The sequence below is a fragment of the Herpailurus yagouaroundi genome, unplaced genomic scaffold (assembly GCF_014898765.1).
Source record: "Herpailurus yagouaroundi ecotype Mexico unplaced genomic scaffold, PumYag 197, whole genome shotgun sequence".
Taxonomy (NCBI): domain Eukaryota; kingdom Metazoa; phylum Chordata; class Mammalia; order Carnivora; family Felidae; genus Herpailurus; species Herpailurus yagouaroundi.
Window position 1 is genome coordinate 13,970,701 of NW_024412428.1, and position 22,365 is coordinate 13,993,065.

Here is a 22,365-nt window from a genome sequence, read left to right on the forward strand (position 1 = left end):
CGTGTAAGACATTTGATCTACCATTGGTGGCTCTCTTATTCTCAAGCATTGTACGTTATCACACGTATTCTATCCGAATTTATTTTTTCATATTTACACATCTCCTTTATTTTCATAGTAGTGAAGCATTCATTAGAAAAGTTGAATTAAGTAGCAGGCCCATGTAGTATCTTCCATCTGTATTGATAAAAATTGTAAGTTTTTAAATTAAAAAAAATATTTTTAAGAAACGAAATAGTGCTTTGTATTTTAAGTTTACTTTGAGAGAGAGCACAGGCACGCACAAGTGGGGTAGAAGCAGAGAGAGGAGGGAAATAGAGAAAGAATCCTAAGCACGCTCTGTGCTGTCGGTGCAGAGACTGATACGGGACTCCATCCACGAACTGCGAGATCGTGACCTGAGCTGAAGTCAAGAGTCAGATGCTTAACCAGATGAGCCACCCAGGTGCCCCCAGAGTAATGTTTTAAATTTCTTTCAATAAATCTTCAAAATGAAGCTCAGAAATGATGAAAATGATATTTCCAAAAAGAGGATTTATTTCTTAAAAGCTCCCAGCTGGTAGCCAAGATAAGATATTTTGTATATTGTACTGCTATGAGGTAAAGAGTTTTAATGTTGGGGCGCCTGGGTGGCGCAGTCGGTTGAGCGTCCGACTTCAGCCAGGTCACGATCTCGCGGTCCGTGAGTTCGAGCCCCGCGTCGGGCTCTGGGCTGATGGCTCAGAGCCTGGAGCCTGTTTCTGATTCTGTGTCTCCCTCTCTCTCTGCCCCTCCCCCGTTCATGCTCTGTCTCTCTCTGTCCCAAAAATAAATAAACGTTGAAAAAAAAATTAAAAAAAAAAAAGAGTTTTAATGTTAAATTATAGTAATTATCTGTGTTAGCTACTTTACTTTATATTATTTTCTAATGATCTTTTAAGCCAAAAGATAATTAACAGTGGCTGTAGCTTTGGTCCATCAGTTATCAAGAAAAATTGAATATAGTAATATTTATACTGTTTAAAGTTCCTTACAATGGGAGCTCTCTAAATGAAAATATTTATATTAATCCTTAAGAACAAAACTCTGAACATTGTATTTGTTAAGATGCAGCATTTTATTTAAGCTTTCAATAAAGACAAGATTATCCTTAAGGAATTAAGAATATTATCAAAGCATATTATTTATTATTGCCTCCATTTATAAGAATTTATTTTTGATCGAAACTATTGTCATCATTATGAACATAAACCACTTCCTAAAACCCACTCTGTCAAAACTTGCTTGGACAGTTAATATGGACATATATCATAAGGCTTTATTTCATCCATCATCCTTAATATAAGGTGAAAAATTGCTCTTCTAGAATAAACAGCATGATCACCTGAAGTGTTAGTCAAGCAACAAGCACGTACTGAGTGCCTCCTGGGTGCTAGTCCTGCCTTAGCAGCTGAGAATGCCGGGTAGTCAAAGTCTCTGACCTGTGGTTTACAAAAACCTATATTGTACTAATCTCCAGACTCCTTTTTCTGCTTGAACGTACTAAACACATAGAGTATTTATTGCACGGATCATAAATTGCCATCAGATAATAATGTTTGGTCTTGTACTATGAAACGTTTAGTCTTCCACCTGGGGGACAAATTGATAATTATGTAAAAACTAGTATCAGCTTCTTACCCTATGAATAATTGTAATAGTAAAAAAAGATTAATAATTGGTCATATTTTGTACTTGATTGACTTGACCGATTTATGACTTTACCTAATCTGTTAAAACAGCCAACTTAGCAGCACATATATGCATGACTAGAGAGACCACATATATCGGTCCAGCCACTGTTTGTAAAGGCAGCCTCTGCACACACTGAACTGACGGTCACATCAGGGATCAGCCGTGGGTGTTGACATAAACATAGTCCTTGCCATCAGAAAACTCACAGCATGAGAGGAAAGGATTTTTTTGCTTCTGTCCCAGTTTAATCTATTCTAGCCACCAATTCACAGGTCAGAGAACCAGGCCGTATGTGTTTTCTATCTTATAATGCATTACTACTCAAGACGAAAAAGCTCGTTATGTCTAAATTCATATTAAAGTGTGTGACACAATGCCCTTCGGTTTTGAGGGTTGTATATATTAACCTAGACTTGAAGGGGGAAGTCCTAGTGTGAAACATAATATCCCAGTAGCTGTTAGAATCCCGGGATTGGTCGTGGTAAGGACATTGAATTGCTTTGTATGCCAGAGGCCGAATCAGATGTATATTCAGCACAACATAAAATGATAGGATCCATTTACTCACTTTCTCAAGATTAATTCAAGTAGCTCTCTAATATATTTATGTCTCTTTCACATTGTCTTTATTCTTTTTCAATGGGTGGCTCTGTTGCTACCACAGAGAAAATATTTCTAATGTTTGTGGATTTCTTAGGTAGGTGCAGAAAGAGTTTTATGGTTTCATTTTGTCAAATATATTATCGTGACTAATTCAGACGTCTCAGAAATAGTCTTTTCCTAATTATTTTCATAGTTTGAATGAATTTTCCACAAAGACCATGAAAATTTGTACACAGATTATTACAAAGAGTTTCAGACCATAAAAGAAGTAGACAGATGCTGCGTAACATAGGTTGCAGTTGAATTATGGTTGTTTTATTAATATATTTTATAATACTAATATCTAGTGTTATTCTTGCCAACTTGTGACTTTGAACATAGAAAATTTTCTTGGAGATTTGAATAGGTCCCTGACTAGATAACGAATTGCAGAGATGTGAGGGACAGATGCTTTCATCTGAAACACTCTTTTGCACAAATTCTGAAACTAATTTGGAAGTGATAAAAATTAATTTGCGCACTTTAATTGGAAGCAGCCTACTGCATGAAAGAAAGGAGAGCAGAGCAGGCAATTTGTGCTAAAAGCTGATTGAATTTTTTGTCAGGTAGGTATCTTGGACTTGGCCGCTTATCCTCCCGAGCCCCTCTTTGCAATATATTACAACCCATCTCTGACTGGTGTTCTTTAAAAGGATCAATGCTATTCCTGTTGAATCCCTGGAGCCCAAAATTTCATTGATCTTGGGACTTGACATTTCTCATTACGTGCCGTAGCTTCCAACAAGATAGTCACAAGAGGGGCAAGTCAACATTGTTGTCTCTTCAGCAGACACTTAAAATACACTGGGACCTCAGCTCTAAATCCAATTTGCTTTCAAATTGTGTGGTTTTAGTGTTTATACCACATATGAGGTGCTCTGTAGAGAGTTTGCCAATACATACATATGACATTTTTAAAAATCACAGCAATAGGAAACTTTGGAAGAGAATTTACTGCTCATCTTTTCAAATCCCATCTACAAATATTCATTGAGTAATATACATAAGACGTTAGTATGCCTTTTCAATTTCACTTTTTAAAAACAAGTCTTTTAGCTCATATATAAGCATTATGCAGACTGAAACGAGAAGCCCGTTGAAAAGGAGACTCCAGCTGTGCACACATCCCTTCCCTGGGCTCCCATTGTGTGAGCTTCAGCTCTGGACACTGACCCTCCTGCCAGCCACAACCTGTCACTAAACATCTGCCAAATCGTATCCCTCTCTTTGTTTGCATCCAGCCTTCTTTGAATATGGCTACCCTGGTGCCCAGCTCCATGACCACCACTAACCAGTGGTATTGTACCAGGCGAAAGCGTGCACAAAGAACGGTCCAGAGATTTTTAACATCTGTGTATCTTTGCCGCACTTCTCAGAGCAAGGGACCTTATCTAGGGCTTATTAAATGTATTAGAGGCAAGAGTTATATGTGAACAATCTCTAACTCCTAGGACTTTCAAAACTGATGTCCATAGTGTAACTTCCTTTTCTCAGCCTCCTATCCCCTTAGCCTACCGTTGGGACACTTTGTAGGGTTTGTGACTAAGAAGGGGACTGACTTGCCACTTGGTCTCTGCCTTGCCTTGCCTTGCCTTGTCTCGCCTCCCCTCCCCTCCCCTCCCCTTCCCTTCCCTCCCTCTCCTCTCCTCTCCTCTCCTCTCCTCTCCTCTCCTTTCCTTTCCTTTCCTTTCCTTTCCTTTCCTTTCCTTTCCTGGAATTGAGGCTGTGAGGCTCTTTGGCTTGGGTCAAAAGCAATATATATTTAAAACACATACACACACACACACACACACACACACACACACACACAAGAGTAACTAATACGATGTCTTGGTCAGAGAGCTTCATATCTGCACCAGGAGGCAGTGGGGGTGTCTCTGGGCATTATGCAAAGCTCTACTCCCTTTGATTATACTGTTGACTATTTGGGGAAGGTAATGGCAGGATACTAATGTGCCTTGACCTGGACACAGGGTCAGGACTTAAAGGGAAGAGATTTGCCCTGCCACAGCAGGGCTCAGAAGTGGTCTGTGTCCTCTCTGCAGGACAAGAAGAACTTTGAATGAATGAATAAACAGGCGCATATCTATCTTCTATTTTTCAGTGAATATGTAATGAAATGAAACCATATCGTGGGATGTTTTCCAACCCAGGTGATGTCTTTTATGTGGGTCACCCTTTGGCCTGTGGAAAATGTGGGCCCAGCCATTTTTGGTACTTGGGCCAGACCTCTGCAAGTGGCTGTGAGGACACTCTCCGTAAGGGACTCCTCATGGGCACAGTTCTTCTGAGCGATCCTGACAATTGCCTAACAATTTTTTTGAATAAACCTTGAAATCAGGTAGTGATTAAAATGCCTCTTCTGGGGTTTCACGTCTATTTCACGTAGGCATAAACATGAACGAAAATACCTTTTGCCATGACCTAACGAAGGTTGTAGATAAAATCAGGTCATACATCATCAAGACGTTCGCCTTCTGACTCCAGTAGAACCGTGCTGAGGATCATAGATTGTAGAAACTCTGCTGTTTTTGTTTAGCTCTTGATTCAGAAGGACCAAAGCTTCCCCCTGCATACTAGTCGCCCCACAAGTAAGGCTTAAAATAATAAGAACCATGAGTATCTTTGCTTTGATCATTTCTCTAAAAGCAGAGACCATCTCACTGAAAAAGTTCTCCTCGTCAGTTCCATGTGAATAACAGCATCTAATAACTTTGTACTGTTTTCATCATCCATTTTGGAAAATATTGAAATGGCTTTTGCCTAATAATGAGATGGAATCTGTTTATAATAAGCTTTTTGTATTTGGACTTTCCAAATACTTGTCTATAAGCAATGTCAAAGTCGGCATGTTTGTTCTTTATGATCCACGGCAATTCCGTCACACAAGAGCTCTTCTGTTTGAGGAAATGCTGGGGGATGAGGGCGATGGTGTTGTGGTCCTGGGATGGGGGGGGGGCTCACCTGCGCCTTCCCCCTCCCTGTGCATGGGCCCTTTCACCCCCAGCTACATCCATCAATTGTGATGTGACAGTGACAAAATATTCCCAAGATTTTGAATGATTGTTGGGGTGTGTGACATCTGTCCCTGGCTGTGAAATGTCCCTGGCAGGAAAATATGCTTTTTCCCCCTGATACAGGTTTCTCAATTCAAAACCCCCTGCATAATATTTTATTTACTTTTCTCTGTTTTAAATTGAGAAATAATGCTTTCAGAGGCCCTAAACAATATCCCCTAATAGTTCTGTTCCACACTTTATTCAAATGATCTGGGGAGATTGTCACGAAAAAAAAATTTTTTTAACTTTCTAAATCAGTTGCAAACTTTTGAAAACCTTATTTCCTAATAGATAATATATTATATACATAAAGAATAGTTTTATACATGTTTTTCAATTCCCTGTAAGAGAAGTAGGTTGCTTTTTACTTTTTTCTGTAGCATATAAGGGAAAAGTTTAGAAAATTCTTTATGTAAATTTTATTAAGCATATAATTTCAGGATTTTTCATTTGACCAGTCTCTTGCAAGATAAAATAATCACTTAGAAAAATTAAGGGTAGGGTCACCTGGGTGGCTCAGTCGGTCGAACTTCTCATTCTTGATTTCAGCTCAGGTCATGATCCCAGGGTCATGGGGTCGAACTCCACTTCAGACTCCACACTAAGTGTGGAGTCTGCTTAGGACTCCCTCTCTCTCCCTCTCTCTGCCCCTTCTTCCCCACTCGCACACATGCATGTGCACTGTCTCCAAATAAATAAACCTTAAAAAAGAAAAGAAAAATTAAGGGTGACATTACACAGAAAGTGTTACTTCTCATTTTACCAAGGAACTCAGGGCCTCTTTGAAGCATAATTTTATAAATATGTTTCAGACAAATCTGGGACTGCTGGCAAATATAAATCGACACTTTGCCAATATTGAAACACGTTATAGCAATGTACATAAACTTAGAATACGATGGCACGCTCTCTGGGGCTACCATCCCCCTCCTCCCATACTCCATCAAAGAGATGCCTCAAAAGGAGAATGGAACCTGATGGATGGGAGAAAGCTCACATGAAACCGAGCAGTTCCTGGAGAGACAGAAGATGGGTAGGTCTGAAGGAGGAGGTATTGGCAAACCAGAGGGAAGAGCGTGGTGTGTCTTGCAGGGCAAGGTGTCTTAGTTACGCTCTTTCCGCCCAGAATTTTCCCAGACCTGTTGTTGCCTTCCCTCTGGCCGCAGTGGGGTGTAGAATTGGACAACCAGTGTGGCTGCTCAGTGCCGCAGGCCACATCCGTGCCAAACAAGGGGCTTTCAGGAGGCAGGCACGATTCCCAGGCCTTGAACATTCACTTCCCCCATCCTGCCCCCTCCACAATGAGGGCCAGGCATGGCAGCCCAGGAGACAACTCTCAGAGCAGTGTCAACCCCAAAGCACAGGGTGGCTCTCTAAGAGACAAGAATTGGGTGGAAGGGGTGGGGGGCACGCCATCCAGAATAGGATTTACAGACAAAAACAGGCCAGTATGCAAGGAACTCAAGCACCATTTAAAAGAAGATCACAGGGGCACCTGGGTGGCTCAGTGGGTTGAGCATCCGACTTCGGCTTAGGTCATGATCTCACGGTTTGTGGGTTCAAGCCCCACGTCGGGCTCTGTGCTCAGAGCCTAGAGCCTGCTTCAGATTCTGTGTCTCCCTCTCTCTCTGCCCCTCCCTCACTCATGCTGTGTCTCTCTCTGCCTCTTAAAAGTGAATAAACGGGGGCGCCTGGGTGGCGCAGTCGGTTAGGCGTCCGACTTCAGCCAGGTCACGATCTCGCGGTCCGGGAGTTCGAGCCCCGCGTCGGGCTCTGGGCTGATGGCTCGGAGCCTGGAGCCTGTTTCCGATTCTGTGTCTCCCTCTCTCTCTGCCCCGCCCCCGTTCATGCTCTGTCTGTCTCTGTCCCAAAAATAAATAAATGTTGAAAAAAAAAAATTTTTTTTTAAAAAAAGTGAATAAACGTTTAAAAAAATGTTTTAGTAAAAAATAAAATAAAAAATCACAAACTCAATAACCGGGTGAGGCAGAATGAACAGAAGAGAAAAATAAACGGAACTTTTAAAATAAACAGTCTATGGGGTGCCTGGGTGGCGCAGTCGGTTAAGCGTCCGACTTCAGCCAGGTCACGATCTCGCGGTCCGTGAGTTCGAGCCCCGCGTCGGGCTCTGGGCTGATGGCTCAGAGCCTGGAGCCTGCTTCCGATTGATTCTGTGTCTCCCTCTCTCTCTGCCCCTCCCCCGTTCATGCTCTGTCTCTCTCTGTCCCAAAAATAAATAAACGTTGAAAAAAAATTAAAAAAAAAATAAACAGTCTAAAAGAGAGGACCAAACTTACTAGTAATGTTCTATATTTCTTAAGCTAGGAGGTGACTACAAATGAATGTATTTCATTCTTTTAATTTCATGCATGTGCTATAAATATTTATATGTAATTGATTTCTTTGAATTATTTATTTCTAAAAACAAAGGAAGATCAGGACACTTTGTGGGAGCTACTAACTTGAAAAGAATTTGTGACCCTGGAAAAAAAAATTAACCTACAGAAGTGTTTATCAAACTTGACTGTTACACTGATCCCTTTTAAAGAGAACAAAATTGTTATTAACACCAAAAAACAAAAACAGAATGAAACGAAAATAACCTCTGGCTTTGAGAAATGTGTTCTAGGACCCCACAAACGAGTCTGAGAAACATTGACTTAATCAATTAGTTCATCTTAGGTTTTAAAACATATGTAAATTTTAAATTGCCACAGCATAGATGTTAGACAGCAAAAAAGAGGTCTCATCTTTATAACTGATGAAAAAATATTTTTAGAGTATCAGTGTGCCTGGGTGACTCAGTCGGTTAAGCATCTGACTCTAGATTTTGGCTCAGGTCATGATCTCACATTCCCTGGGTTCAAGCCTCGTGTTGGGCTCCACACTGACAGTGCAGAGCCTGCTCAGGATTCTATCTCTCCCTCTCTCTCTCAGGATAAATAAATAAATTTTAAATAAATAAACATATGTGTGTGTGTGTGTGTATCATCAAATTATAAACCTGAAATTTAAAATTTTTCATAGAACTTTATACTCCCAAGAAAATATCCACAGACCTCAGGGTACAGGGACCCTAGTTTGAGAAATACCAAGAATTCTGGAAGAGTTGCAGTTACACGACCGAGTTCCAACATGCCTTTTCAAGGAGAAAAAGTAATGGTCAATAATACTGATAGCTTAAGATGAAATATACATAAAAAGTATAAAAATATAATAATAATATAATAAACTCTTTGCTAAGATGATACTGTAGAATAAACTAAACAACACAGCCAGCTAAACCAATGTCAGACAATAGGAGTCAGCTAGAACTGTTTAAAAATTAAGACAGAAAGAAATGGGCAACGTAACACATTAATAAGTGTGATGTTAATGAAAAATGGAAATACTGGGGTGTTACAAGGCATTGATAAATATTTGTTGAATCTGATTCAGTGGTTCAAGTCCAAATTGTATTGTTACTAAGTATTTCGCATCCTGCTTTCTGATCGCCCCACCTTCAGCAGAATTTCACTTCGGTGAATCGTTTTGGCCTTCACAAGTGCCCAAGGCGACCAGCACTGGCTTTCTTTTCCCATCCACCAAACAGAACCACTCAGAGCCCTACCCATTCACCTTCCACAGTGCCTGTGACTTTCTGTTGTTTCCTTTTCCTTCACATGTCTGCACCCAAGACTGTAGAGGCCCCTCATTTCTGTCCCAAACTGGCTTCTCCAATCGGTTTGCCCCCATACGACAATGTTGGGCATAATGCCCTCTCAACTTTGCTGACCCTTCTCACACAGTCTTTGTGCAGGTTACTCACCAGATAGTCTGATATTCTCTTCCTAAGGAGATCTTTTGATCCCTTTTGTACTCTGCGAACACAATCTGTTCTTCCCCACACTTGGCATTGTCGAGTGCCTCCACTGGAAAGCCTGGGAAAGGCCAGGGTTGTTTGATGAGTTGTCAAGAGTTTCAGGGTATGCCTTATGCCTCCTCTTTATACTCCCAGCTCCTAGTCTCCTTAGAGAATGCCTTTCACTTAAAAGTCATCCATTTAATGTTTTTGAAAGCACTTAGCAGTGAAAATGCTTATGGCGCGTAATGCCGTTGGACTTTTAGCTAGGTTTGACTTTATTAAGTCAAGTGGAAACTTAAGATGATCATCTCTTTTTTTTTTCTTTACTACTTACCTCTCACATCAGAATCAAAGCGTGTCATCCTGTTTTGTTGGAGATTTTAGGGAAAATTTTTAAATGGGTAAAGGCATGGGTTTCAAAATTAGACAGCTTCAACACTTACTAGCTGTATGAACTTATGCAGATTGAATAACCTTGCAGAGCCTCAGGTTTCTAGCCATAAAATAAGCATAATAAGTGTACGTACCTCCTATGAATATTGCCATCACCAAATGAGATAATGCATATAAATACCTTGGCAGCCTTGGTGTGTTTCCTAACAATAGGAATAAAAGAATAGCTGTCACCACTGTCATAATGTCGTAAGCACATCACATTTGTTAACTTATTTAGGCATCTGAACAACCCATGTAGTAGTTTTACAGAAGTAGTAGGTTACAGATGAGGAAACAGTAGAGAGGTTAAGCAACCAGCTCATGGTTACACAGCTAGCAAATGCCCATAATAGATGTTCACGGTTATTATTGTAAATGTTTGACGTAGTGGTGTAGCTCTTCGTTTCTGCCATTGGTCTGTAGTAACCCACTGCTCCTGTTTCCTTGCAGGCGACTATCCTGCCCCAAGAGCTGTCCTCACAGGCCATGACCATGAAGTTGTCTGTGTTTCTGTCTGTGCAGAACTTGGACTTGTTATCAGTGGTGCTAAAGGTCAGAAGGCATTTCTTTTGTTTTAAGTCTTTAAAAACTACTATTCTCTCAAGTTAACCATGATTTGTGATTTATTTCCTTTAGGAAATAGACATTGCCCTGTATAGACAATGTAATCCCTAGGTTCATTGCAACTATTTTGTTTTATTATTACTTACTAGTACTAATATCAAATATATATGAAATTTTATGTAGTATTTTGTGGTCACCAGCACTCTAGCCAGAACCCTGGTAAACTCAACTGCAACACATCCCTATGATGCAGCCATTAAAAATAACCTATAAAAGATGGGGGAAGATATTCATGATGCCATGGGGGCCCTGAGGGAAGTCAGGTTGCTTATCAGACATGGCCTTGGACCCCCCTCCCTCCAGAAGCCCCTTCCTTCATCAGGCCCGGGACTGTGTTGAGGTTGATGGGAAAGGAAACATGATTACTTGGAGTTTTTGACTTTTGGTGAAAGAAGCGTTGTTTCAAGAAAAGTTAGGAAACCTGGATTCTAATTCTGGATCAGACACCAATTCACTGTGAGGGGCTCTGGGGCAGGAAGAAGCCTAACGCTCAGGAAAAACTTCAAGAAAACCAGAGGGGCTGAGTGGATGCTGTCTCAGCGGAGTTAGAGAGAAGGCTGGCAGGCCGGGGACCAGTGGCACAAGAACTTGCAATGTTCCTTTTATTTTGAGTGTAGTGGGAACTCACTGGAGATTTTTAAGCAAGGTTGATCGTATTTGGTTTTCAGGAGCTTATCCTGGCCGCTTTGTGGAGAATAGATGTAATGTCTGAAGGTAGCGACAGTGTTTTTCACTTTTGTATGTAAGAGTAAATAACCCTATGGACACGTAGGATATTTTTAATAAATGTCTTTTTAACTAAAAAATAAGTAACGGTAAGTGTAAGATTATCCTATCCTGTAAAGTGAAAGGAAAGAAAAGGAAAAGGAAAATACAGACACATGGTAGGTATAGAAGACAACGTTAATTTTGTGCAGGTGGTGGGTGATATTAGAGATGATTGCTGTCTTCTTTTTCTTTCTAATTTTCTGTCTTTTCTATCATGCACATCTATTTAGTAAAAATTTAGGTATAGCTTTACAATGCCACTTGTTTAATAAAATTCCCACCTACTGGAGTCAGTTGAAAAATATAATTCATTAGCTGTCTTTATGAATTTTTTTTTTGATTGGGAGACAGATAATACCAAGCTATATTAACCAGTTATTTTTATGAACTTGACTTGTGAAATTTTTATCTTATCAACACAATTTCTACCAGGAGGAAGGAAAAAAAAATTGGAGCAAAATAAGTCAGCCCCCATACTATTTTTATTCTCTCACTTCACTATTCATATTTAAAGGCAAAAAGTGGGGCGCCTGGGTGGCGCAGTCGGTTAAGCGTCCGACTTCAGCCAGGTCACGATCTCGCGGTCCGTGAGTTCGAGCCCCGCGTCGGGCTCTGGGCTGATGGCTCAGAGCCTGGAGCCTGTTTCCGATTCTGTGTCTCCCTCTCTCTCTGCCCCTCCCCCGTTCATGCTCTGTCTCTCTCTGTCCCCCAAAAAATAAATAAACGTTGAAAAAAAAAATTTTTTTAAATAAAGGCAAAAAGTGTTTTTACACTCTGAATCACTTGTTTTACAGTTTGAATCACTTGATTAATTATCTTAACTTTGCCTTTTACATTTTATATATGAATTGTAGAAAAGGTGAAACTCATTATGATAGGAACGTATTTATGTGGTATAATGTTAAAGTTCTGATGAAACTAAAGAAAATTAGCCGTTGTGTGGATAATTCTAAACTTTGAAGAAACATTTCTAAAATCGCATGAAGAGAAAACTTTGGGACATACAGTATTTTAATCTCACATTATCTATGGACTGTATCCTTTTTTAAGAATATTATCTCACGTAGAAAAAGACCAAGTATTTCCCTAGATGAAAAGTTGAGAAGGTCAGCTCAGAAGACACAGCTCCCTGTGTTTGTTCTGTTTAAACGTAACATCAGTGCCTGGCTCCCGCCAGCGTACCTCTTTTCTTTTCTGCCTCCTTCCACAAATCTGAGTGTACGTACCCAGGTAGTGTCAGTGTGTTTGTAAGAACCCATAGGTGACTAGTCATTATGAATGACTCTGGCCGTTGATATCCTCCTTCTGCAGAGGGTCCTTGCCTTGTCCACACCATCACTGGAGATTTGTTGCGAGCCCTTGAAGGACCAGAGAACTGCTTGTTCCCGCGCTTGATTTCCGTCTCGAGTGAAGGCCACTGTATCATATACTATGAACGAGGACGATTCAGCAATTTCAGCATTAATGGGAAACTTTTGGCTCAGATGGAGATCAATGATTCAACACGGGTAGGTCTGCATGTTCGGTGCTAAACAGGGACTGAAGCCATCAGATTGAAGATCGACTATCTCACATTAAGTGATCCATAATACAGTTTCTCTGGTATCCAGATAAAGAAATGTGTGGTGGTTTTAAAAGCAGGTAAATTCATGTGGATTGATGCTTTGAACAAACCCGAAGTTCATTTAGTCCCAAGTAGGTAACTCTGTGAATTTGATTTTAGAGATGACAGCTTTCGTTTGATGAGGGTCAGACCCTTAAGGAGATTTTTCTTCAGCTCTTTTATAAGCAGCGCTACACCCCCTGACATTAAAAGTGAGTTTATGGTCAAAGAATCTTATCTTCAAAACCCTAGACCAAAAGTACGTGTACCAGATTGCCCTTCGCTCATAAGTGAATTGTAATTATTGGTTTATCATTATTAAAAGCTGTTTTGAAATGATGCCTCTGCCATTTGTTCTGAAAGTCTTGACATTGTTGATATTCAGACTTAACAGAACATCATGTTACTCAATTCTCAAGTTCTTCCCGGATTAGATTGATAATATTCTCTTTGGGACGTCTGTTATTTTGTAACCTTAATTGGTTTTAATAAGATCCTTTGTTTATGTAAGAACTCTGATGAATTCCACATTGGAAATTTTGTAGACTGCACTTGAGAAAACTTGGACAAATGGCAAAAAGTAGAAAATAATTATGAGGGAACTGAATTGAGTGCTTTTCAGTAATGACCATTGACCATCTGGGAAAATCTGAGAGAAATGGCTGCTTTTCTGCCTTTTCTGAAGGCCATTCTCCTGAGTAGCGATGGCCAAAACCTGGTGACTGGAGGGGACAACGGTGTGGTGGAGGTCTGGCAGGCCTGTGACTTCAAGCAGCTGTACATTTACCCTGGATGTGATGCTGGCATTAGAGCAATGGACTTATCCCATGACCAGAGGTGAGCCACCTGAAGGAGAAATGTAATCACTTGAGAACTGTCCTTGAAAGTCCTGTACCTTCTACCAAGGGTGAAATGTGCTGTGAATAAGTCTCCAGCATCCAGATGGAAGAAAGGCTAGCACAGAAAAGGGTAAATTGAGGAGGGTAGTAAATGCTCCAGGAAAGGATTCTGGTAAGATGAAAACAGAGGAAGAGAGTAAGGCAGGGGGAAGAAAGGAAGGAATGGGTCAGAGGGAGAACAGGCACATCAGACACTGCCCAAAACAGAACTGTTCCCACTAACGTCCCTGCTCGAAGATCCTCACTTAGTCTCAGGGTCCACAGGCTTCCCTTCTGGAAAGCGGAGACACGTGTGTTTCAGCAGAGGTGCGTTTCAGCTCGAGTCATACTTGTAGCTAGCAGTTCCCAGCAGAAGGCTCAGTGTAGACCAGAGCTGGCCTGTTTTAAAAAGATACAAAACAGGGCACCTGTCAGTTAGGCATCCGACTCTTCATTTCGGCTCATGAATTCACACTGAGCACAGAGTCTGCTCAGGAATCTCTCTCCCCCTCTCTCTGCCCTCCCCTATTCATGAACTTGGGTGCTCTCTCTCTCAAAATAAATAAACATTTAAAAAAGAATGACAGGGGCACCTGGGTGGCTCAATCAGTTAAGTATCTGACTCCGGCTCAGGTCATGATCTCACAGCTCGTGAGTTGGAGCCCTGCGTCGGGCTCTGTGCTGACAGCTCAGAGCCTGGAACCTGCTTCGGGTTCTGTGTCTCCCTCTCTCTCTGCCCCTCCCCCGCTCGCACTCTGTCTCTGTCTCTCTCAAGAATAAATAAACATTAAAAAAAAAAAAAAAGAATTGGTATGGGAATTAATTAATTTGATTTTCCATGGTTCCTCAGTTGGCAACAGGATTTTACTGTTTCCTAAAATTCACCTTGGGGTTTATTATAAAGTGAAAAGAATATTTGGAACATCGTACATTTAAAAATTTTTAAACTCGATAATCTTAATGTGGTATGTAATTTCTCTCTTATTTTTGCTGTATATTTAACAGAAATAAGAAAAGCTTACTAGCCAAAATTTTCAACCATCTGTGTATTCTTTATAAAAATATTGTTTTCAAAATGTTATAAATATTAAAGCATATATAACACGTTTAACAAAGCATCACACAATCTAGTAAAATGGTACTGACGTCATCAGGAAAAGCAACGCAATTTGATTCAGTTTGGGGAAGGGATATTTGATCTGCAGAAAGCAAAATTAAGCAGGCTAAGATTATTAGAGTATTCCAAAATGCTGTCGTCCATACTCATGAGTAAATGGGAATGCTTTATTGTGTGATTATGTGTATATACATGAGTGTTTATCTAAAGTTTTTGAAATAAGGTGCTTGAAATTGTGTTAAGTAGTTTAAGTGTTCTCCCTGGCGTTCTTAGTCGTTCATGTATTCGTGTAGCAAACATCTGCTACGACCGTCATCGACTGAGCACTACCAGATAATCATAATTGTATATGAGGGAAGCGGGGACACCCCAACAGAAGAGGGAAGGGATCAACTTTTCCTGAGGGTGAGGGGGCAGGAAAGGCTTTATTCAGTGGGCACCGGGAGAGGGGGTAGATGGGAGCACCTGCAAGGTCACAGTAGTGCCAGGGGGCTCCAAAGAGGAGTGAAGAAAGATACTAACAAAGTTTCTATTTCTATTTTAATTTCATCCCTAATTTCAATTCTGTTTGCCTTTTATAATGTCCCTGGAAAGTTAGAACAGCAACACGTGCATGTAAGCCATGTACACACACTGAAGATGCACACCCAGAGCGTTTATCTGATGAAGTGTCCGATCAAAAGCTAAGCAAGCAGTTCAGGTCTGGCAGTTCAGGTGTGAGCAGGAGAGATTCAGCTTCTCTCAGGAGAACCAAGAATAAGTTGTAACCCTCTCTCAATGAGCACAAAACCAAGACTTGGTGAACTTAGAGACCATGATACCATCTACCGTAAAGCAGCAACCACATCAGTGATTTCATACCGCTCTTAACCACCATCTCTGCTTTTCCAGGACTCTGATCACTGGCATGGCTTCTGGTAGCATCGTAGCTTTTAATATAGATTTTAACCGGTGGCATTATGAGCATCAGAACAGATACTGAAGACAAATGAAGAACCAAAAGCCAAGTTAAAGCTGAGAGCACAAGTGCTGCATGGAAAGGCAATATCTCTGGTGGGAAAAAACTCGTCTACATCGACCTCCGTTTGTACATTCCATCACACCCAGCAATAGCTGTACATTGTAGTCAGCAGCCATTTTACTTTGTGTGTTTTTTCACGACTGAACACCAGCTGCTACCAAGCAAGCTTATATCATGTAAATTATATGAATTAGGAGATGTTTTGGTAATTATTTCATATATTGTTGTTTATTGAGAAAAGGTAGTAGGACGCTTCACAAGAGACTTTTGACAATTCTGAGGAACCTTGTGTCCAGTTGTTACAAAGTTTAAGCTTTGAACCTAACCTGCATCCCATTTCCAGCCTCTTTTCAAGCTGAGAAAAAAAAAAAAAACACGTTTGATACTTTGTACATCAGATGCATCTTATTTAAAGGGATACTTTTGTAAAAGTAAAACCTTGTATAAAGAACAAAACGTTTCTTAATTTTATTGTGGAGTTACAACTTGCATGTTCTTTAATCCTGATGTCTCGATGGAACAGGTGCATTCAGACTATGAAACAGAAAGATCCGTCCAAGGACACAGCTTGTACGAAAGGGTTGAATTTGGGCTCAAACAGTAATTTTTGACATTTTCACCAAAATATGGTTTGCACTTTTTAATCTAAATTCATCCCTTCTAAGTGAAATTTGCTCATAAAGCATTTGGATACTAAGCCATTATTTGCCATTTTTGCTACTTTAGACACAGAAAATTCAGCCCTACCCTTCATAATTTGAAGACACAGCAGAAAGGGGGCTTAGGGATGAGGTCTTGGTTTTTCTTGTATAAATAGAAGTCACGCCCATTAGTTCCATAGTAATGACTTCCCAACTCCTGGACATCTCTTCCAGACTCACCCTGCTGGCTTAGCGTGTGTACATTAGGGGAGGAGAATCTGATGCTAACTATTTTTGAATTTTTTTTTCTCTTTGGTTCTCGAATAGCTTAGTTTCTTTAATAACAAGCCAGACTTTATTATAACAATAACTGAGGCTATTCTTTTAGGTTCTTGTGAAATTCTCACCTAAAGCCACATTCTTAGCCTAAGGCACTTCATCTTTTATGATATAAGATGATGGGTGTCAAATGATTTTCCATACATTGTACTGATCAAGTTATACACCCAGGGGTATATACACTTTATTCATGTTTCTTCTTTGTATATTTGGTGACTGTATCGTCATAGATGTACATATTGTGTCGGTAGGGCTATGAGGCATGTTACAGGAATGTGATTTTCTCAGAATTTACACTCACTTGCAGTCATTTATTTAAAAAGATAACACAAGATAATGGGTTCTTTGTATTGGCACTTTGCACCAGAAACATATCATTATTTATTGATGTGATTACTTATTTGTCATCCACCTTGTATTAGTAAGTTTTAGCACTGAATTCCTTCTTCATTGTTGTTTGTATTTATGAGATTCTGAAATTCTGGGGAATCAGCGTAATGATTAAGTTATTCATCACCAGGCTGTAAGCAATATCTTGAGTTTGTAGCTTAGAATTGGGAGGATACTGAACATCTGGAAGACAAGTTCATTTCATCTTGAGATCATGGTGAAATATTTTGGATATATAAATTCCTTAAGCTATTGTAACCATGTTTTATTGCAAAGATGTAAAATATGCCAGATGTGTGTGAGTTGGAAATCAAAAAAAAGAAAAATAAAATATGCAAAGAATTCACCGATTGTTTCACATTTCATTGGACACTTCACCAACACACATTCATTATGTTGTCATACAAGTTTAAGAAATCAACATCACCTCGTATAAAGGCCCGTGGCATCTAAAAACATGAAATAGGGTCCTAATGAGGTTCCGTAATTTGCTGATACACGAGCTGCTCTGCTTGACCATCTGGCAGGGATTTGGGGCAATGGTGACCAGAGGGAAACGGCCCTGTTGTTTTCTTCCACATAATCCACTTTTTGGGTTAGTCTGTGTTTTATTTAAAGGGAACTAAACGCAGGTGATGGTGAAGAATATAACTGCTCATCATTTGAATGTTATCGAATAAGGCTGTTTTTGTTTGAACCGTGTGTTCTAGAATTTATCATGTCATGCCTGCATGCCACAGGCAGGGGACGAGCAACCTGGAGGAGGGGTGCAGCTGCCAGGCGGGCAGGCGGCAGGGGTGATGCTCCAGGGACCCGGTCACTCCACGCCGTTTCGGCACAGGCAACAGGCCCAGGGCGTGACGGGACTGCACGTAAGCCTCCGTCTACGTGCTCGAGACCAAAAGGACAACCAACAGCCACCCGAGAGAGACTTGCTCCTGTCACTCTCCACTCTGTCCCCAAGCCAGACATCTGTCAGCCACCGTAAGCCCAGCCGGCTCGCTCAACCAGCCTCCTGGCAGCCCATCAGTCGTTCAGTCAGGCTGGCTACCCGCGCTCTTTAAACCAACTCCCCACTTCCAGAACCATCTATCTGAACTGTCACCAGAACCTCCCGACCTGTATCCGGGTCTCCGGCCAGACCCTCCCGCCACACTTGGCCTTGCTCCTAGAGGGTCTGGTGCACCACCACCCAGTCATCCCGCGGCCGACCACCTTGCAGTGGTTCTCTTTAAACTCTGATGGGCGAAAACTTGCCTGGGGAACTTGTGCTCTTAAAAAAGAGAGCTTACTCTAGGCCCCATCCCCGCCAAGTGATTCCGGCACAGGTCATCTGGGGCACATTTTCAACAACACCGATGTGAGGGCTGAACTCCAAACCCAGCAGAGCATGAAAGTCCTTCAGGAGGGAAACATTCTCATTATCCCCCCCTCAGGGGAACCCACCTATTTACAAGCCCCTGAGAACTTCCCTGTGCCTTGGTCCCTCGTGTCCTCCCTGCCCAGGGAGCACCCCTCTGCCTGCGCTATGTACGTGAGCTCCTGGTTGCAGATTGACCTAAACCAATCTGGTCACGCGCCATCTTTCTGGCATGTGAAGGTAGTATCCAAACCCCACGTGCACAATATATCAGGAAAACAACTTTCAGGACCAATATCTTCCACGTGTAGAGATACCTTTTCAGCGAGCACATTTTAGCAGGCAGGCAAGTAAAAGACCCATCAGAGTTATTCTGTGATCTTGGTGAATTCCAGTGCCTTTCTAGATGATCTGACAACCATCTGACATAGAAAGTATACTGAAAGCAGACACCAGCATTCTGTATAGGAGCAGGACCCTATCAGCTTTGTGATGGCTTCAGAATCTGCCAATCCAATCATTTAGGTATCAGCCTCAGGCACCCTCATAAGAGTATAAAGACCTCAGTGGATTCTTACACCCTGGTTATGGAGAGGCAGGAAAGGTCTCTAAAATACTGCAGCCAGTGCATAACTGGACTCACATGTATCCAATACCACTACTTTCATCAATGAGAGACCCTTTGTAATATCCCTTATGCTAATTCAGAAGGCAATACTATCCCCCACTGAAGAGTCATTCTTAACATTCACTATCCTAACTTAATAAAAAATAAATAAATAAATAAATAAATAAAAAAGCTTCTGGTTCCTTTTGGAATAAGGAAGATGGAGCTCTGGTCCCTGACTTACATTGAGTCTGGAATGTAAATCTCTGATCTGGACTGTAAAGCTCTGACCAGAGTAACTGACCGCCCCACAGAATGCAGTACGAATAAGCACATACTATCCCGATGTCTCTAGTGCATATTTTGAAGTAACTTACAGCATCATAACACTTGTTACAGGTTCAGCCCAAGTGCTCCCTCCTCTCTGAGGCCCTCCCCACCTGCTGAGTTAGCTTGCCCACACCTGGTATGTCCCTGTCCCAGTGCTGAGTAGTAATATTGTCTGAGCTTACTTGCCTCCACCACCCCCCCACTCCCAGGACTGCGAGCTTCTTAGTCAATGGCATCCTTTTATCTTAGATCCTTAGGAGAGTGTTGGATTCAGATAAATTGCCAACAAATGTAGACTTGCTGGATGTATGGATAACAAATACCAGATCCCTGGGTCAAGTGACACAGTTGCCTGTGATGCTCGAAAGCCTGCCAACCTACCTCTCTCCACTGCCTCAGGCTGTCCTCTCCTGCCCTGCTCTGTGGTCCTTTCAGAGAGCACCATGCCCAGTTACCACCACAGTCCTGGGCTTTTTCTAGTACAGTTGAAGGGATCATTGGTTATAGCAATTACCATAGCTACAAAGGAAAGAAAGAAAGGAAGAGCAAGAAAGAAAGGAAAGAAGAAAGAAAGAAAGGAAAGAAGAAAGAAAAAGAAAATACATTTTTGAATTACTGCTTTTTATCATATTCATCCAGTTGGGAAAAAAGGGGGAGCCAGCTGGCAGATGATTTGGGATAAGAACTTCTCCTGGTATTCTGGTCAATTCAAGCACGGAAGGCACGAGCCAGTAACTGGGCTCCTCACTCTGGAAGTAAACTGTGAGTTCCTTCATCAACTCACATTTTAACCATGAGTTCAAATGGGCATAGGAACATCTACATTACATGTTGTTTTTGACAATCAGCTTTCTTAATGTATGTCAAGCACCTAGTGGAAAACCTGGCTCTCAGTAGAGTTCAGACAGTCGTTGCCTTCTACAGTCTAGTGAACATGCTCCATTTCATCTGCTTGGCATCCTCTATTTGTCTTCTATGAATTTGGGGGAAAGGGGTAGTTTTCCTCCCTTTTTTGTACTGTAATTTACTGGAACCCAAACCTTGGGACCTGTTAGACTCATGCCTGTCCAACTATATCACCTCCATTCTGGTGACCTCAGTGACTGAGCAGTGGTAGGTCTTCCAAAGCCTTCCTTGAAATGTTTATATTCTGAAGTGATGGGGAGAACAATTCTCCTCTGGTGTCACTAATCTGTCAATAAGAAACCAGAGACTCCTAACAACCATGTTCCCCATTACATAGACAAAGCCCGTTTACAACAGCTGAGGATAAAGCCATGGGAAATAAAAGATCATGTACTTGTCTGTCAGCCACAAGCCCATGAGGACCTAAATTGACCTCATTCTTACAGGTGACCCAATTCTGGACCCCTGATTTACTCAATGACCAGTGACCTGCCTGACTTGATCAAACCTTTGTTTTTGGTGCTTGAGATAAAATGAAAGTGTCCTTGACTAACACAGTTCCCTGCCCCCAACTCCCTACCTCTGCTGAAAAAAATGTGGCACAATATACATTTGGTAGTAAAACTAAGCATATTCCCAGCTTACGTAGGACCTGGTGATCTCATGTTTAGGTATAAAGATCCAAATGAAATGCCTGCGTTTCTCCATCAAGTAGACACGGGGAAAAATAACTAAACATAGACGCTGACTAGAACAATCCAGACACAAAAGAGTACATGCTCGAGTTGACATAAGGTGCCGCTGTTCACTGACACGTGCTGTTAAAAAAAACGGGACAGTGATTTTCTCTGACTTTCAGTCAGAGATTGTAACAGATAAGGGCCACGTAGGGGATCCTGGAGGGCCAGAGTTCTACCTTAGGGCCTTGGGTTCTCTCTCATGAGCTGGGTACACTACCCAGCGACATTCGTTGAGCTGTGTGTTCAGTAGTTATTTGTGTCCTTTTCTGTGTGTATGCTATACTTCAGTAAAAACAGTACTTTAAAATTGTTAAATGTGCCATGTCTCACACGGACTCTTGTGACCACTGAATTTGTGAGACCTAAGCTTGTCCCATAGTCAGAGCCAAGGTCCACCACCGGCAGTAGCCTCTTTCTCCTATGGTCTGTAGACCTTATGGTCTTGGCTGCCCTGTCTCGATGAGCGCTCTTTTCTTCTAATAACAGCCCTGATTCCAATGTCTTCTCCTCCAGGAAGCCCACTATCCTCACAGGGGAAGGCACCTTTGGTGCCCATCTCTCTGGGCACAAGACTGCACAGCTCTCCTTTGGCATCCATCTTCCTGTATTCCCACTGCTCATTGACACATATCTTCCCTCACTACAAGACAGCTCAACTGTCAGGATTTTTCCCTTTTGGTGTCCCAGGCACTTAGCACAAAACTGTATCGTCACTGTCATTTATGTGTCCGTCTTTCCCACTGCGCTGTGAACCTACATGCTAAGCCGTTGAACATGTTGATTGAATGAATCAATAAACCAATGAATAAGTAAACGTATGAGTCATGCGGGAAAAAAAATAATAAAGTTGGGATTTGAGGACTTGGTCTGAGTCCAAGTTCCTCTGCTTACCAGCTCTGTGAACTAGGGCAGGTGATTGAATCTGTCTGAGGCCGGGCCTTTCAGGTGTACAATAGACAGAGTCCTTGTACAAGATGCGTGCTTTGCAAATCATGAGGCGCTACAGAACTGTGAGGTATTGCTATCAGACGAGGAAGCCACCCAGCCACCCAGGCATGTGCTCTTATGACAAGGGCAAAACTCAAAGTGTGGGGTGTGGGGGCACTGTGGATCTTTTTTGATGGAACCTGAGCCCTCCACAGAAGAGGCTGAGGCAACAGCTTCCCGCCACCACGTGTAGACATAAATGCAGATTTCGACTCTGCTTAGCACCTAAGAAAAGAAAAATTTTGTTTGGTTTAATTCTGGTTGTTGGTTTGTTTTTATAATGCCCCTTCCCAGTCAGCACACAAACAAAACCAAGAAGCCACTCAACGCCACTGGGAGATCCAACTTCTTCGCAGGGCCT

The 22,365-nt window shown here is 41.6% G+C and overlaps 1 protein-coding gene across 11 annotated transcripts in view; it reads left to right on the plus strand.

Moving 5' to 3' along the window:
- NBEA (neurobeachin) overlaps positions 1-17,421 on the plus strand; it is a 689,863-nt gene extending 672,442 nt beyond the window's left edge. For all 11 annotated transcript variants that reach the window (XM_040448178.1, XM_040448180.1, XM_040448182.1 and 8 more), the window contains 4 exons: positions 10,144-10,245; positions 12,397-12,593; positions 13,374-13,525; positions 15,575-17,421. In XM_040448178.1, coding sequence (XP_040304112.1) covers positions 10,144-10,245; positions 12,397-12,593; positions 13,374-13,525; positions 15,575-15,665 — 542 coding nt within the window. In that variant the 3' untranslated portion in view covers positions 15,666-17,421. The remainder of the gene's footprint in view (positions 1-10,143; positions 10,246-12,396; positions 12,594-13,373; positions 13,526-15,574) is intronic.
- The last annotated feature ends 4,944 nt before the right edge of the window (positions 17,422-22,365 follow it).